The sequence below is a fragment of the Vanessa atalanta genome, chromosome 18 (genome assembly GCF_905147765.1).
Source record: "Vanessa atalanta chromosome 18, ilVanAtal1.2, whole genome shotgun sequence".
Taxonomy (NCBI): Eukaryota; Metazoa; Arthropoda; class Insecta; order Lepidoptera; family Nymphalidae; genus Vanessa; species Vanessa atalanta.
Genome location: NC_061888.1, coordinates 382,648 through 397,403, shown reverse-complemented (window position 1 = coordinate 397,403; position 14,756 = coordinate 382,648). Strand labels below are relative to the sequence as shown.

Here is a 14,756-nt window from a genome sequence, read left to right as displayed (position 1 = left end):
ATTATTGTGTTACGGTTGCAAGGCTGAGTGAGCCAGTGCAACTACAGGCAAGGGACATCACACGTTAGTTCCCAAGGTTGGTGGCGTATTAAAAATCTAAAAATGGTTTTACTTACAATAAATACTTACTTAAATGTCTATGGTCAGTGGTCACGTCAGCGGTAATAAACTTTAACTATAAAAATGACTAAATTAACTAAAAAAAAATATAGCTGAATCTCTCTTCAATCCGATGATGGAAAATAAATCCGATGAGAAATCTGATCTTCATACACGAGACAGGAGAGAACAGGAGCTATAGCAATGGGCTAAACATGCTTTCCGAAGCACGGGAGTCACTATGAACCAGGGCTAACTAATTAACTCATTTATTAATACTGAAAAAAAATCCAATTTTATTACTACCGTACCGTGATTTTAATCGAGACATCCACATCTGTAGCTTTACAAGCTATGAAATACATTCATGAGGTAGCCGGTTAAAACGAATCTACACGCATATAGATTAAGTGACCGCACAGAAGCGACCTGCGCCGTCGCAAGAGTTATACAACGGGTTGGTGGGGTAGGTTGAAATAAACATTAAAATCACAAAACTTTATATAAATATCCCGCTGAGTTTCTTTCGCCGGTTCTTCTCAGGTCCGAAGTTTTAAATTCCGAACCGGTGGTAGATTTTTGAATATCAATAAGCAAGTGTAAACACTTCTATATTGAATAAGGATTTTTGACTTTGACTTTGTCATATTTAGTCATGTTAATAATTATCTGTAATGATCTGGTTTTTGACGCTCGTAATTTATTCATGTTAATATATTTTATTTCGCCTTTAAACTAAATACATATATAATTAAATTTAATACCCACGTGTAGGTAATTACAATATTATGGAAGTTTTTCATAACTTGTGAAATAGTAACTTCGGTAAAAAAAACTGACAATTGTGTTTATAAATAAGGAAATATTTAAGGAGATTTTAATGGAAGCATCGCTTGAACTTAAAGCGTTTTAAAATTATTTCCAAATCAATTATACTAAAAACAAAATACCGACTGTTCCCTGTGAAATAAACAAGTATTATTTGATATCAGAAGTTTACTATCTATTGTATTACGTTAGTGAAAATATATCATAACAGAAAACTATATTCAAAAATCGAACTGTCTCTCGGAGGAAAGCCGGTCGGTCGTATTAATATTTGAGATACGTACGTCGACGTGCTCGTTTATAAGAGTAGCGTGGTGTCTGAGCGCGACAGTTTGTGGACGATCGTCAAGCATGGCGCGGGTACTGTGGACCGTGTGCGCGTTGCTACTCGTATCGTACGGTGAGTGACACGAAATATGAAAAAAATAATATTCTACGGTTATCTGTGTACGTTTTAGTGATCAATTCGCGGTTTTTTTTATATATTAACGCGTATGTTTGGCAAGTGTATAATTAAATCAAGATTACAGAATAGTTTTATCGGTAAAGTATTAATATAGTTGACGAATTAGAAGTATTGAATACTTAAACATTTTTTAAATCTTTAAAGATTTTATGATAAATTTTAATCAGTGTCTTCGTTCGGGTAAAATTTATACACAGAATCAGTTCGCTTTTTCCCTTTTAAACTTGTAACTTCCGATATTTTTTCTTGGTGAACGAGAAAGGAGAAACTATGTTATATTTCGAAGATCCCGTGATGAGCCAGTTACTGGCATTTCGCTTATATATATACTTAGATTAAAGTTAATAGGGTAAGCAGAAAATTAATAACGTTTTCGACGGTATTTTTTTCTCAACCAACAATTGTTCCAAAAACATATTTAATTTGACTATGTATAACATTCTGTAATAATATAAAACGAATGATTTACTTCTAGAAGTTTTGGAAGCGATTGTATTAAGATTTCTTTTTTTGCCTTTAAGATTTGATTTTTTGTTTCATTTCGAATACACGCTTGATGACAAAAACAGTATATTTAAATCAAAATATTTCGATTACAACTTAAATTGAAAATATACCTTATCTTAGTAAAGCAATATAATGGGAAATTATTGTACCGACATAAAACATATGTTTTAAATGTCATATGTTTATTAGTTTTGATTTGAAAAAGCGCTTAAGTTAGTTAAATATAATATTTTTTCGTAAATAGGTAAGATGCGCAACCAACCTTGAGAACTAAGATGTTATGTCCCTTGTGCCTGTAGTTAATCTGGCTCAAACACCTTTCAAACAGGAAAACAACAATACTAATATACCGAATAATCAATATTGGATCTTTAATATATAAGTACATAGATATAGTACTGCTCGCACGGTTTCCCTCGTGTAACCTTACTCCGACCTCTTGAGTTAAACTTTAAATTTTTCTTTAACAGGTCATTCTATAACTAAAATATTTTCGAAAAAAATTGTCGATTCTGACATAAGTGCGATTCAATTAATTCATCGGCTAAACTCTTAGTAAAAGTGTTATTCTGTTGTTAATGTTTGGGTGAATATTATAACCACTATTAACCTATCGCCAACCACAGTAACGGTTTGAAGAGCGAGTAAGCCAGCGTAATTCCTACCTGTCATTAAAAGGGTCTATCGGAAGGCGACCACATACCATCAGTTGTTCTTGGATCTGAAGTTTTTCTGATCGAACCGGTAGTAGATTTTTGAAGGTCAATTACAAAGTATAATTAACTTATGCTGAATAAAGATTTTTAATTAGAAATAATTAAATAAATATACACAATATGCGTGCACATGTGAAATCGTGGACGATGTACAAACTATCTGGATATTGACTTACAGACAAAATAAAACGAGTCGGACAACGGGTCGCAGGTATATCTGGGCCAGGCGAAAATAAAAGAATCGCCGTTTTTTAGTTATATGCAGACATAGGACTGCATCATTCTTTTATCATACATAAGCCAGTACGGATGCACTTATGACTTTAAAAAATTCTTATCGTATATTTTTATTAAAAACGATCATAATATTCGATAACGATATATATTACATTTTCTGCATATATGTACATATAATCATGCAAAAAACAATAGCGCTGTTTTTCTAAATCAATCAAGAGTGTTTATAATATTCTCATTATTAAATGATTTATCGTTACACGTTATTTATCGGTGAGTTATGTCCATCTGAACGATGGCCGTCACGGTGGTTCTTATCGACGGAGTGTAACTCCAACTGCGCAGGAGATATGTATAGTGCGCAAGTGTGCACAAACACAGATGCACTACCTATACCATCAATTACATAATCCGATGGCAGTCCTTTCCGAGGCACGGGAGTGGAAAAATTGCAGTTTGAACTCAGGACCTTAAGAACTGAAGTCGTATATTATAGCCACTAAATCAACAAGGCAGTTAATCAAAGAATACTCAGTAGGTTTCGAGAAGGCTGCGACTCTTTCTCTCTTTAAATATAAGTATAGTTAAATCGGATTAGTTCAGTATAAAAACCCTATTACTAATCTTACGCTGTCGGTATGTCGGTATTGATCACGAATAATATCAAAATCAAAATATACTTTATTCAAGTAGACTTTTACAAGCACTTTTCAATCGTCATCTAACAAACTATTTAAAGTAAAGCTACCACCGGTTCGGAATGTAGATTCTACCGAGAAGAACCGGCAAGAAACTCAGTAGTTACTCTTTTGCAATATTTAAAAATACAGTCATGTTAGTTAAATACAATTATATTTGTATGTTAAGTCTCCTGCCTGGAAGTTGATAATTACAACTAGGGGTTCCTTATGGGCGTAGTGGATGAGTCAGTTTTCATTAGTATCAATTCAGAATTTGACTTTAACCTCCCTCTCCAATACTGAACAATTTTTAGTGAACCTCTTAAATATTACTAATATTAATATACATAAATTTCAGAATGTAATTAAAAAATGTCTTCAAATCTACACCGATTCAATGATGAAACTCCCTCGTTGGTTTAGGGACCAGTTGATAATGCATGTTAATATCATTACCCTTCTCGACTCAACAAGGTAATATTAATATCAACAATCAGTGCGGCTAACGACAGCACTGATGAACTAAAGTCAACATAATCGCGTTTTAATCGCTCGTGTCACGACACTTGTGTAATGTATAAATATCGATATAACAAGACGTTTGGCTCGTGCAGCATCCAAACTTACCTATAGTCTGCTACTTTACAATTTGTACAAAAAGTATTTTGAATAATCTCAATTTCTCCGTTTAGTGTTGTTTGTGTGAATATGTAAATGTAATTTTTTTTTATATTACCGACAACTAAATCAAACATATTTTTGTAAAAGTAGTAATACAACGGAATATATATATTTATTCCAATGGTATAGTTTAAGGCCGCAGATCCAGAGGTCTCGGGTTCTAACCCCAGATCGGGCCAGGTAGGTAGCCCACGGCCCAGTCTCGAAGTTGGAAGTGTGTACGCATCAACAAGAACGTAAAGCCGAGGACTTGCCGAAATGAGAGCACACTTGTGCACTATATACGACGTGAGGTTGTGGATCTTATCAATTGATTAACCAGTTGGTATTCAAATGACTCAGTGGTTAGTTTATAAAGTTATAGATCTAGAAGTTCTGGGTTGAATTCAATAAAGGTCTATCGAAGTTCTCAGTAGCAGCGCGATGTTTCGAACTTGATAGTGTTAACTCACGTGTTTGGATAATTACGTAAAGCAATTTTTTTGTATAGCTGTGTTCCGGTGAAAGTTAAGTTTTCCAGTTTAATAGGTGTGATTCAGCGCGGATCCTATCGTTATACCGCATATAATGGGCGCATTGACCATATAGTTAATGGGTGATACATTTTATATCATCAATAGTCAATGGGCGACGGTGACTGTCTGCCTTCCAATTTTAAATAACAAAAAAAAAAACAGCAATACCGATTGGCAGTTGTATAGTTACATAAGTAGAAGTGTTTAATTTGACAATCAATAAGTAAGTGTAATGCTCTTTAGTAGAATAAAGGAATTTGATTTGATTCTTCTCGAGTCACACAAAGGTATGCAATGCAACACAGGTGTATGCCATCCAATATTTTCATTATTTATAATTTGGTAAATGTTACATTCAGACGTCATGAGGCACTTTGCCGCTTTTTTTTACATTTTACACGGGCTATTTCTAAAATAAAAAATAACAGCATCGACCGTCTGCCCCGGAAAGGATTTGTCCAAATTCGTGAACTCTATAATTTTGCCGAAAGAGTACACTGACCTCCCCATTTCGGTGTTACTCTTGTTCAAAGCAGGCTTAACCTTAAGGTTCGAGAAGGTACATTCAACTTTCTTTTTTAATTAATGTGTAAATGCGAATTGGTAAATGAGCCACCTGATATTAAGTGGTCACCATCGCCCACAGACATTAACACTACTATCTATCACCGAGTACCTACATACGTATTTGACTTTTTACTTAATCTTCCTACGTTTCAAGAAGGTTTGTCTTCATCAACACGCTGCTTGCAGTCGAATAGGGTTGTTGCGTACACTAATATTAGAATTGAAACCAAAAACTTGCAGAAAGACGTTCACCTTCATCACCGCGCACGAGGTGAATACGTCATAAACTAAGTACATAGAAAAATCGGAAAATAATTAGTACAGCCAATGTCAAATATCATTTTCTATCAGGTCACGATCGTGTTCTGCGGTGAATTCCGACTTCGTTCTTAGGACTAGCTGTACAGATCACACAATAAATAGCTTATCAACATACATATTGTTGCTACGGCACACATTTATAGCTGTACTGCATATAATTACACATAAATACATGTAAATTAACTATAAAAATACAATGGTCGTCATTAGACCTTTGAGCAATTAAATATATTAATCGCAAACAATAATAAAATTATCACTGATTAATATATCTAAATCGATTGTGATAAAGCTTTGTTGACCTCGCGCATTCTAATGTTGAGATACACGTGTTCTTGTTTAGGTAGGTATTTAGCCGACTTCAAAAAGGAGGAGGTTATCAGTTTGGCCTTTTTTTGTTTATGTTCCGCGACTGCTCGATTGATAACAGATTATGATAAATTTTTTCATTCGATCGGTTTAAATATTATTTATAAGCTTTTAGCGTATCTTTTTTTGGGTAATTTGAAATTATAATTCATCTCGCGGCAGCGCCTTGGTGAAAGTGGAACAAGCCTTAAAAGGATGAAGCTGATGTCCAGTACTTGTATTTATCCGCATTAATAATGTTTCAATGAATTGTAATGTTCGTTTTCACGGTTAACAGATAGAATAAATAAATAATTTAAGTATCAAGCGATTGCTCCATGTCATGAATCGAAAATATTTTGACAAAGTTAAAAATGAAAATGATGAATGGAAACGAAAATAAAGCTTTAATATTTGTACACGATTTACATGCAAGAAAACACAATATTTTGTATAATACTATGTAGAACATTATATATGTATATATTATAAATTATACTTTTAGATTACGCAATCGTAATTGTCTACAATGACGAAATGCTATAAGATATTTGTAGACGTAATCCCGTTATACACGCAATCCCCTAGTACGCCAGACGAACAGTACGAGTAATCATTAATTCTAAACAGGAATTGTCCGTACTTCATTCATCACACGGAACGCATACTTTCAATACCGATTTGGAACATATGGGCCGATACGTTGTCTGCATCTCGATACCGTAGCGCGTGCTACGCGACGCTACGCGAGCTACATTGTTCCTATGTCTCTTACAACAAGCGTCAAACATCTTTATCAATTACTCGTGAAATTATGAAGTTGATTCGATTTTTTACATGTCTCTATACAAAATGATCAGATGAATATTTTTTCTTATAAGTGTATTATACAATAAATTTTAGCAGTAACGAAATCTTGCGTCATTTGTATTATATTTCATATTTCAACGAAATTCAGCCACATGTGTATTCCGCCAACCCGCATTGGAGCAGCGTGGTGGAATATGCTCCAAACCTTCTCCTCAAAGGGAGAGGAGGCCCTTATCCCAGCAGTGGGACATTTACGGGCTGCTTATGTTGTATTATAAATACATCTAAAACGTTAAGAAGAACGATGTATTATATACAAATGAGTCTCACGTAAGAGGAAGTCGCCGTTATTAAAGTATATTTAAGTATGGCCTGATAACGTGCGTCAGCTTATTTAACATGTAAATAATTAATTTCATTTTGCAGTGAGGGGTGCGCCTCGGTTACTACGAGACGGTTCAGATTGCGAGGTGCGCGCGCGCCTGCAGTCTGGGTGGGTGTGTGGCGTACATCGCGTCGCCAGCAACAGGACACACTTCGCTAGCTTCCTGGGTGTGCCGTACGCAGCACAGCCTCTAGGCGAACGTCGGTTTCGAGTAAGCACATCTATCGATTAGTCCAGATCATACGATGTTATGCTACTATTTATTTTTGTTTTATCAGGACTACGGTCAGGTAATCGGGCCACGGCGACTGGTATTTGATCACCTTCGCCTATAGACATTTGCATTGTATGTGTTATTCAATACGCCTCCAACCATCGGCTTTAAGGCAAACGATGACAATTCAAACCAGCTATACAAAAACGTAGAACTCTTACGTAACTTAAATTGTTCTCATTATCTTTTAGGAGTTAGAGCCTGTGCAGCCATGGGACGACTTCTACGATGCATCTAACGAAGGACCTATATGTCCTCAACACGACGTATTTTACGGACCCCTGCTGGGCTCTGCCAACATGAGTGAAGCTTGCATATACGCCAACATCCATGTACCTTTGGATGCCCTACCAGGGTACAAGACTCCGAGACCGGCTCAGGAACTTCTGCCTCCTTACGGAGCGGGACTCTCTGAAAAAGAGGAGGATCCTGGTCTACCTATCTTAGTCTTCATTCACGGAGGTGGCTTTGCTTTCGGTTCTGGAGGAACAAGTTTTCATGGTCCCGAGTATCTCATGCATAAAGACGTCATCGTCATCACTTTTAACTACAGGTGAGATACTACCAACTATAACGAAACTACTCAAACGAACTTTACAAAACGAATTATGTTTACCATTCGAAAAACCTTTATTCGAATCGACATTTTCATTAGTCGAGTTGAAATTTATTTCATAAAATCTGATACATGACGTTAACATAATTCGGCTTTGCTTCTTATAAATATTAAACGCAGATTCTTAACTCGAAGTGGTAATTAGAGTAGAGGACGGATACCTTGCTCAACAAAAGGAACAGGCCATTAATTATAACTAAGTGATCACATAAACATAAACAATCGTAATGACATACAATAATATACAGATTGTGAAATGGTGGCAGTCTTAGTAGATTTCTATACAGGCAATATAATTGTGTATAGTTTACTACATATTCTATTTGAATTATAGTTCAACTATTCCTTCAGATTTTTTTCACAAAATCTTTTTAAGCGACCTTAAAATGGAGAAGATTCTCAATTCGGATGTTTATACTTTGTATATATTTTTTATGACATAGGTTGGCAGACTAGCATATGGGCCACCTGATGATAAATGGTCACAACCGCCCATAGACAATGGCGCCGTAAGAAATATTAACCATTCCTTACATCGCCAATGCGCAACCAACGGTGGGAACTAAGATGTCCTGGAACACAACAATACTGAGTACTGTTGTGTGGCGGTAGAAGATGAGTGGGTGGTACCTACCCAGACGGGCTTGCACAAAGCCCTACCACCAAGTAAATATTTTTGGGAATAACTCCGTCACATATCAACGGATTAAGTTAATTATTTTTTGTTCGAAATAGATTTATTTCGAAATGGCATATAAATTTATAGACCAGATTATGAATTTGGAGACAGATAATGGAACTCTCTAATGTGGTGGACCAGCAGGTGTGATTGCTGCTATTTGATTACTAAAAGAAAAGGGATTCAATAAGAAGTCGGGTTTTATTTTGTTAAAAGACTTATGCCTAACTTTACATTAAATATAGCCCTATAACAAAGCGGTTTATGGGCCTACTCGAGTAAAGTACATTTTGATAAAGGAACAAATATATTGCAGGCTCTCATCCTTATCGTCGTCGTGATTGTAGAGGTTTAGTCATGATGAGTTAATATATAGACAGAACGAACTCGACATTTATAATATTTGTACAATTTAATAAATAAAGTACATTTTGTTTATCTTTTTTATTATATGTGCCCAAATATCGTGATAAAACAATAGAATCGGTCGATAACTCGAAAACATTTAGTAACAGTTAAAACACGTGTCTGAATAAAATAAGGTTAGTGTCAATATTCTCATAATAACAAAAAATAAAATACACAAATGTCAACCGGTTTGAAGTAATTTTATTCATACTTTAATAATAAGGAAAACACCGATAAAAATAAATGTTGCGTAATTTTGACCGCTACCAACGATTTTGTGTGAAGGTTAAAATGAAATAAAATTACTAAATATATTTTTTATAGAACCAGCTAGGACAGATTAGTTTGTAAAACGTCTTTATATTTTATGATTGAATGTCCGTGTTTATGTTTTTGGGCTTATTCCACCACTCTGCTCCAATGCGGTTTGGAGATAACAGACAATTTTATTTTAATAACTTTGAAAACACGTGTTCCATGCAAAAAACTATCAATACATTAAACTAGTTCTTGTCATAAAATTTGTCTGAAGTTTTTAAGATCGGCTCTTGGTCTATTATCAAACCTTAGACTATTATCTAAGTTATCCAGACGGGCTACATCCCTAAACAGCTTCATTAAGCAGAGAAATATATAATAATAAGATGACCTAAAATCCTTTTTTTCGCGACAATTATTTTATACTTTAATAGCACGAAAGCTGATGGAGAACGCGGACATACAATTATATATTTATCATAACTCCTAATTATATAATTATATATAATATTCATTCAGACTTAAAATTCATGATTTTAAGTCTGAATGAATATTAATATATATAAAAAGTTTAATTTTTTTTATGTCCGTGTTGAATTACGTATGGACTATTTTTATGTTGGTATGCGAGTTTTACATTATATATAATATTATGTATTAACTAAATATCTTCGTACAATATATTGTAGACCAAGATTTTGTTTGGAGGTCGTCTTCACTATTCTTATCCTCCGCCCTCGTATTTGATATCGCATTTTTTTTAAACATGTTACCTGCAAAGCCTTGTCACACAAGTCTACGGATCTCCAACAGATACCCACATTCGTTTTGGTACATGTACGTATGTCTAAATATAATCGACTAAGTTTGTCGTACACGTTTTTCAGGTTAAATGTCTTCGGCTTCCTCTCGCTGAACTCGTCGCGCGTCCCCGGTAATAACGGTCTGCGTGATATTGTAACCCTGCTGAGATGGGTTCAGGCCAACGCCCAGTCGTTCGGCGGAGATCCCAACGACGTGACGCTGGCGGGGCAGAGTGCCGGAGCCAGCTGTGCACACCTACTATCAATGTCCAAAGCCGCTGATGGTTTGTTCCAAAGGTAAATTTGTGTATTTTTTAATTTATTTTACGAACAACTGAATGCGTTTCTTCTCTTGTCTTATTTTTGGTTGCGATTTCATTATTCTCTTTATAAATATTTTTTAACGGTATTGGGAAAAACCACAGGTAAAAGTTCAAAAAATAATCCAATTTGCCATCCAGTGTGTCATAATGTCTGTTTCAACTTACCTACCATCATTATTAATTTTTTTAGAATGTTTTTGCATATAATTTTTATTCATTTAAATTATCCACAATCGCTTATTATTTAACAAAACATTTTTATAAATGTTTGGTTTGCCATTTAAACAGATAAAAAACTTTATCCAGTATTTCTTTGTAATTACAGATTAATATTGATGAGCGGTACCGGCATACCCAGCTTCTTTACAACTTCTCCAGCGTATGCTGAGGTCGTGGCCAATCTATTCTTATCCAACCTCGGCATCAACGCCACTGACCCAGAGGACATCCACCGACAGCTGATAGACACGCCGCTCCAAGATATCATGAAAGCCAATAAGCAAATTCAAGATCAAATCGGCATCGTAGCTTTTCTGCCGGTTGTCGAATCCTCATTCCCAGGCGTCACCACTATTTTGGACAACGACCCTGATGTTTTAATATCAAAGGGATGCGGAAAGAATATACCGTTAATTGTCGGTTTTACGACGGCAGAGTGCGAAGTATTCCGTCCGAATTTTGAGAAAATGGACATATTAAGTCGTATAAAAGAAAATCCACTCTTAATTTTATCGCCGAATCTAATTTACAAAGTGCCGATTAATGTCGCGTTGGATTTGGCACAGAGAGTTGAAAAGAGGTATTTCGATGGAACACCGACTATGGACAAATATATTAGGAGTTGCTCTGATACCTTTTATGTTTACCCCGCTATGAAATTAGCAGAGAGACGAGTTTTAATGCAAGGAGCTCCGGTGTTCTTGTATCAATATTCTTATGAGGCGGATTTCAATGTGATGAAGGAGGCCAGAGGACTTTCGTACAAGGGCGCTACCCATGTAGAAGATTTGACGTTTGTCTTTCGAGCGAATGCCATGGATGGCGTGAAAGGCTTCTCGCCTCCCACGCGCAAGGATGAACTTATGGCAAACTGGATGACTATGTTCGTTAAAAACTTTATGTATTGCAAGTAAGTACAAAATAATAATTATGTATATTTTTTATAACAATAAGGGTTTTTATGACAAATATCCGCACAAGTTTTTGTTATTTACAATAATACCTAGTTATTGCAGATGTTGATTACACAAGAAAAATAGGTTAAATTCTTTTCCAATTAAAACCGTGTGTAATGCATCATCAATCAGCAGGTATATCGTCTAGAATAGGGTAAACTTTAATGATACTGACAAATGAACGTTTAGTGACTTCAGTTAGCTCACTCTCTTAATCTAACTCTCAATTAAAGTACAATTTTGGATTTAGAAAAATTGTAATTTTTTTGTTTTATCTTTTCAGTGACCCGACTTGCAATCAGCGTCCGCTATCAAACTGGCCGGCAGTCGAGGAGCGGTTGCCCGTCCAGTACCAGAACATCGACATGCCCATGTTCTTTAGGTTCACGGAGCTGACCAATGAACAGCAAGACATGGTGCAGTTCTTCGACAGTTTACAGAACAGGACCAGTTAAATATGAGACATTATTTTGCGGTGTGTTACTTGTGTGCCGTTTGTGATCGTGTGACTATTTATTTTCTAATTAAGGTCAAGATTGAACCGTCCACAATTATTGGATTTAACTGTACCTGAAATATTACATTTTTAAATTAATTTCTAGATTCGTAACCTTTTAATTGTCCTTTCTAGGTTAGTGTATTCTGTTATTATGATAACATTTTAGATTTTGCTTTTACATTATGTTTTATTTACTAAATTTCGACTAGAACTGAAATTATCAATACATGATTAAAGCTAAATAACTGCATCTATTTGAGTATGGATTATGGGTTATAATAGATAGCGTGATTATATAAGAATATTTTATTACCGGAAGACCGAAGTCATTTCTTCTATTAAAAATAACAGTTTTTTTTTATTTAATGTTCTTGGTTTGTCTAGTTTTTTTTTTAATATGTTTCTATACAAATTCATAATAACGATGACTCTACAGTCCGTATATTTTTGTATCTGTCTTGTTGGTGATTAAACTTAAAAATTGCAATGACCAGGTCTATATCGAAATAAAATTTTTATTATAATGTATGGCACAAATAATAATTTGAATATACTTATTTTGATTACTATGGAAATTTAGATCGTGTACTTTTAGTTCTAATTTATATTAATTAACATATGAATTTGAAAAATTTGGAAAATATATAAGCAATCATCAGCAATACAATATAACTGACGATTTAAAAATTAATTCCAATACGAAACATTTAGTTTACTATTGAGTTTAGCTTTCCAATAGTTTCAGTCCAGTGTTGTGGACGAGTTGACATGAACGTATTACTAAGATTAAGCAGCTATAGTTTTAAGATTTTCATGGCACTGATTTTGTTGTAAGTTGTGTGTAAACTGAACTATTTTGATACGGCAAATAATATGACTATTTCTTGGACGAGGGTCTACAACACAGAGCATATTTGTGTGCTATAGCTTGTTGTCCTATTAAGTTATTTTACAGAAAGTGTACAGCATAATCAGTAACAATATTTTAAGTTTAGTTTGTAAACTGTTTTTCACATAATGTACTTAAGCTTTGAATAAAATATTATGTATGGAAATTGAATAAAACATTTCATTTTTGATAGAATCTTGTAGTGTTTGATTAAATAAAACATTTCACACGGATTATTGATGATCAGAATTATGATATTATAGGCCTGGTCTAGAGGAGTTGGTACTGCAACAACTCTGACTGCGGTTCCAAACTATGGGACCTAAGGTGATACATTATTAGTGCCTTTAATCACACAGGTTCAGTGATCATTTAATTCAGAAAACATCAAAAGAAAGTATTGAGGTGTGGCGGGAGAACAATTGATCATTATACGCATAAATTCGTATTATATATATAAAGCGAAGCGATCAGAGAGTAAATATATATATATAATCGTGTTTATACTATGATTATGTTTATATATAAATCAGAGCGTGGTTACTTTGGTTGTTGATTTGGATAATTAATGAATCGAGTAGTTGGCAATAATGTTTGATGGCTGATTTACTTTTAAGAACGGGTCACCCCGAATGGAGTTGTAAGTGTCATGGCAACACGAGTCGTTATGTTTTGACAGGTGATTTGAATGCGATGGTTGCTTGCAAACCCATTTGCTCTTAGTCGAGATGAATTATTGTAATCCTTAGATATTATTGTGGTGTACGATTATTGAATCAGTTAATACAGTGATTAGACGATATTAAATACGTTATATTTTGTGAATATCTCCATTGCACGCCCACATAGTCTTCCAAATGTCGGATCAACCTCCGAACCCAACTGTTCGGCATCCTGCTCCTCCGACATATATATATATATATATCGTGTTTAAATATAACACAACGTACTTCTACCGTAATATAGGTTGTTTAATGATAAAGTCATTGTGTCGCGTCGCTATTGGGACTAATTTCTTCCGTTAAAATACAATATGCCTTAATTAAGTCTGAAATAATTAACTGACAAGAGCGTCCCTCATTAGACAAATGATTAAATCGTTTACATTGAGTTTTCGACATCCACGCACCATTGAGTTTTATATAATTAATTTGTCTGTACATGTAAATCAATCCTTTAATCAAAAGTGAACGGATATATTGTGCTAATTTACATGTCGTCATTGGAAATATAGGAAAGGTCGGTAAAGCACCTGAAAGCCCCCGGTATTACAGATGTATATATATATATGACGGCGCGTTGATAATTTTGATTATATTTAATGACGTTCGTGTTGATCAATTGTTCGTATCCAGTCTGATAATAATTATTGTGATTTTTTTGATGACAAATTGTTTTGTAATCGAATATTTAGCGTATAGTCTCGAATAGGGTAGTGTGTCATAAAACGTGCTGACAGCTGATTCATTCAACTTGTCACCGTCGCACGAGGCAGACACTTTTTAACCTATTGGCTCTCAATCCAAGTTAATCAACCTAACCGTATTATATTTTTTGTATTTGACTGTCAAATTAAATAATAGTACACTGAACAATAACAACGTATCTTTATTTCTGATATTCCACCATTATCACGCCCACCATAGAGGATTACAGCCAAGAACATTTTAAA

At 34.7% G+C, this 14,756-nt stretch overlaps 2 protein-coding genes across 3 annotated transcripts in view; one reads left to right on the top strand and one right to left on the bottom strand.

Annotated features, from left to right (window-relative positions):
- LOC125071017 (serine/threonine-protein kinase D1) overlaps positions 1-14,756 on the bottom strand; it is an 87,420-nt gene that overhangs the window by 36,496 nt on the left and 36,168 nt on the right. The window lies entirely within an intron of this gene.
- LOC125071018 (juvenile hormone esterase-like) lies at positions 1,266-13,244 on the top strand. The gene is made up of 6 exons (XM_047681066.1): positions 1,266-1,327; positions 7,202-7,371; positions 7,626-7,987; positions 10,283-10,495; positions 10,847-11,650; positions 11,980-13,244. The coding sequence occupies exons 1-6, from the start codon at positions 1,279-1,281 to the stop codon at positions 12,149-12,151; spliced, it is 1,770 nt and encodes a 589-aa protein (XP_047537022.1). The 5' UTR covers positions 1,266-1,278; the 3' UTR covers positions 12,152-13,244.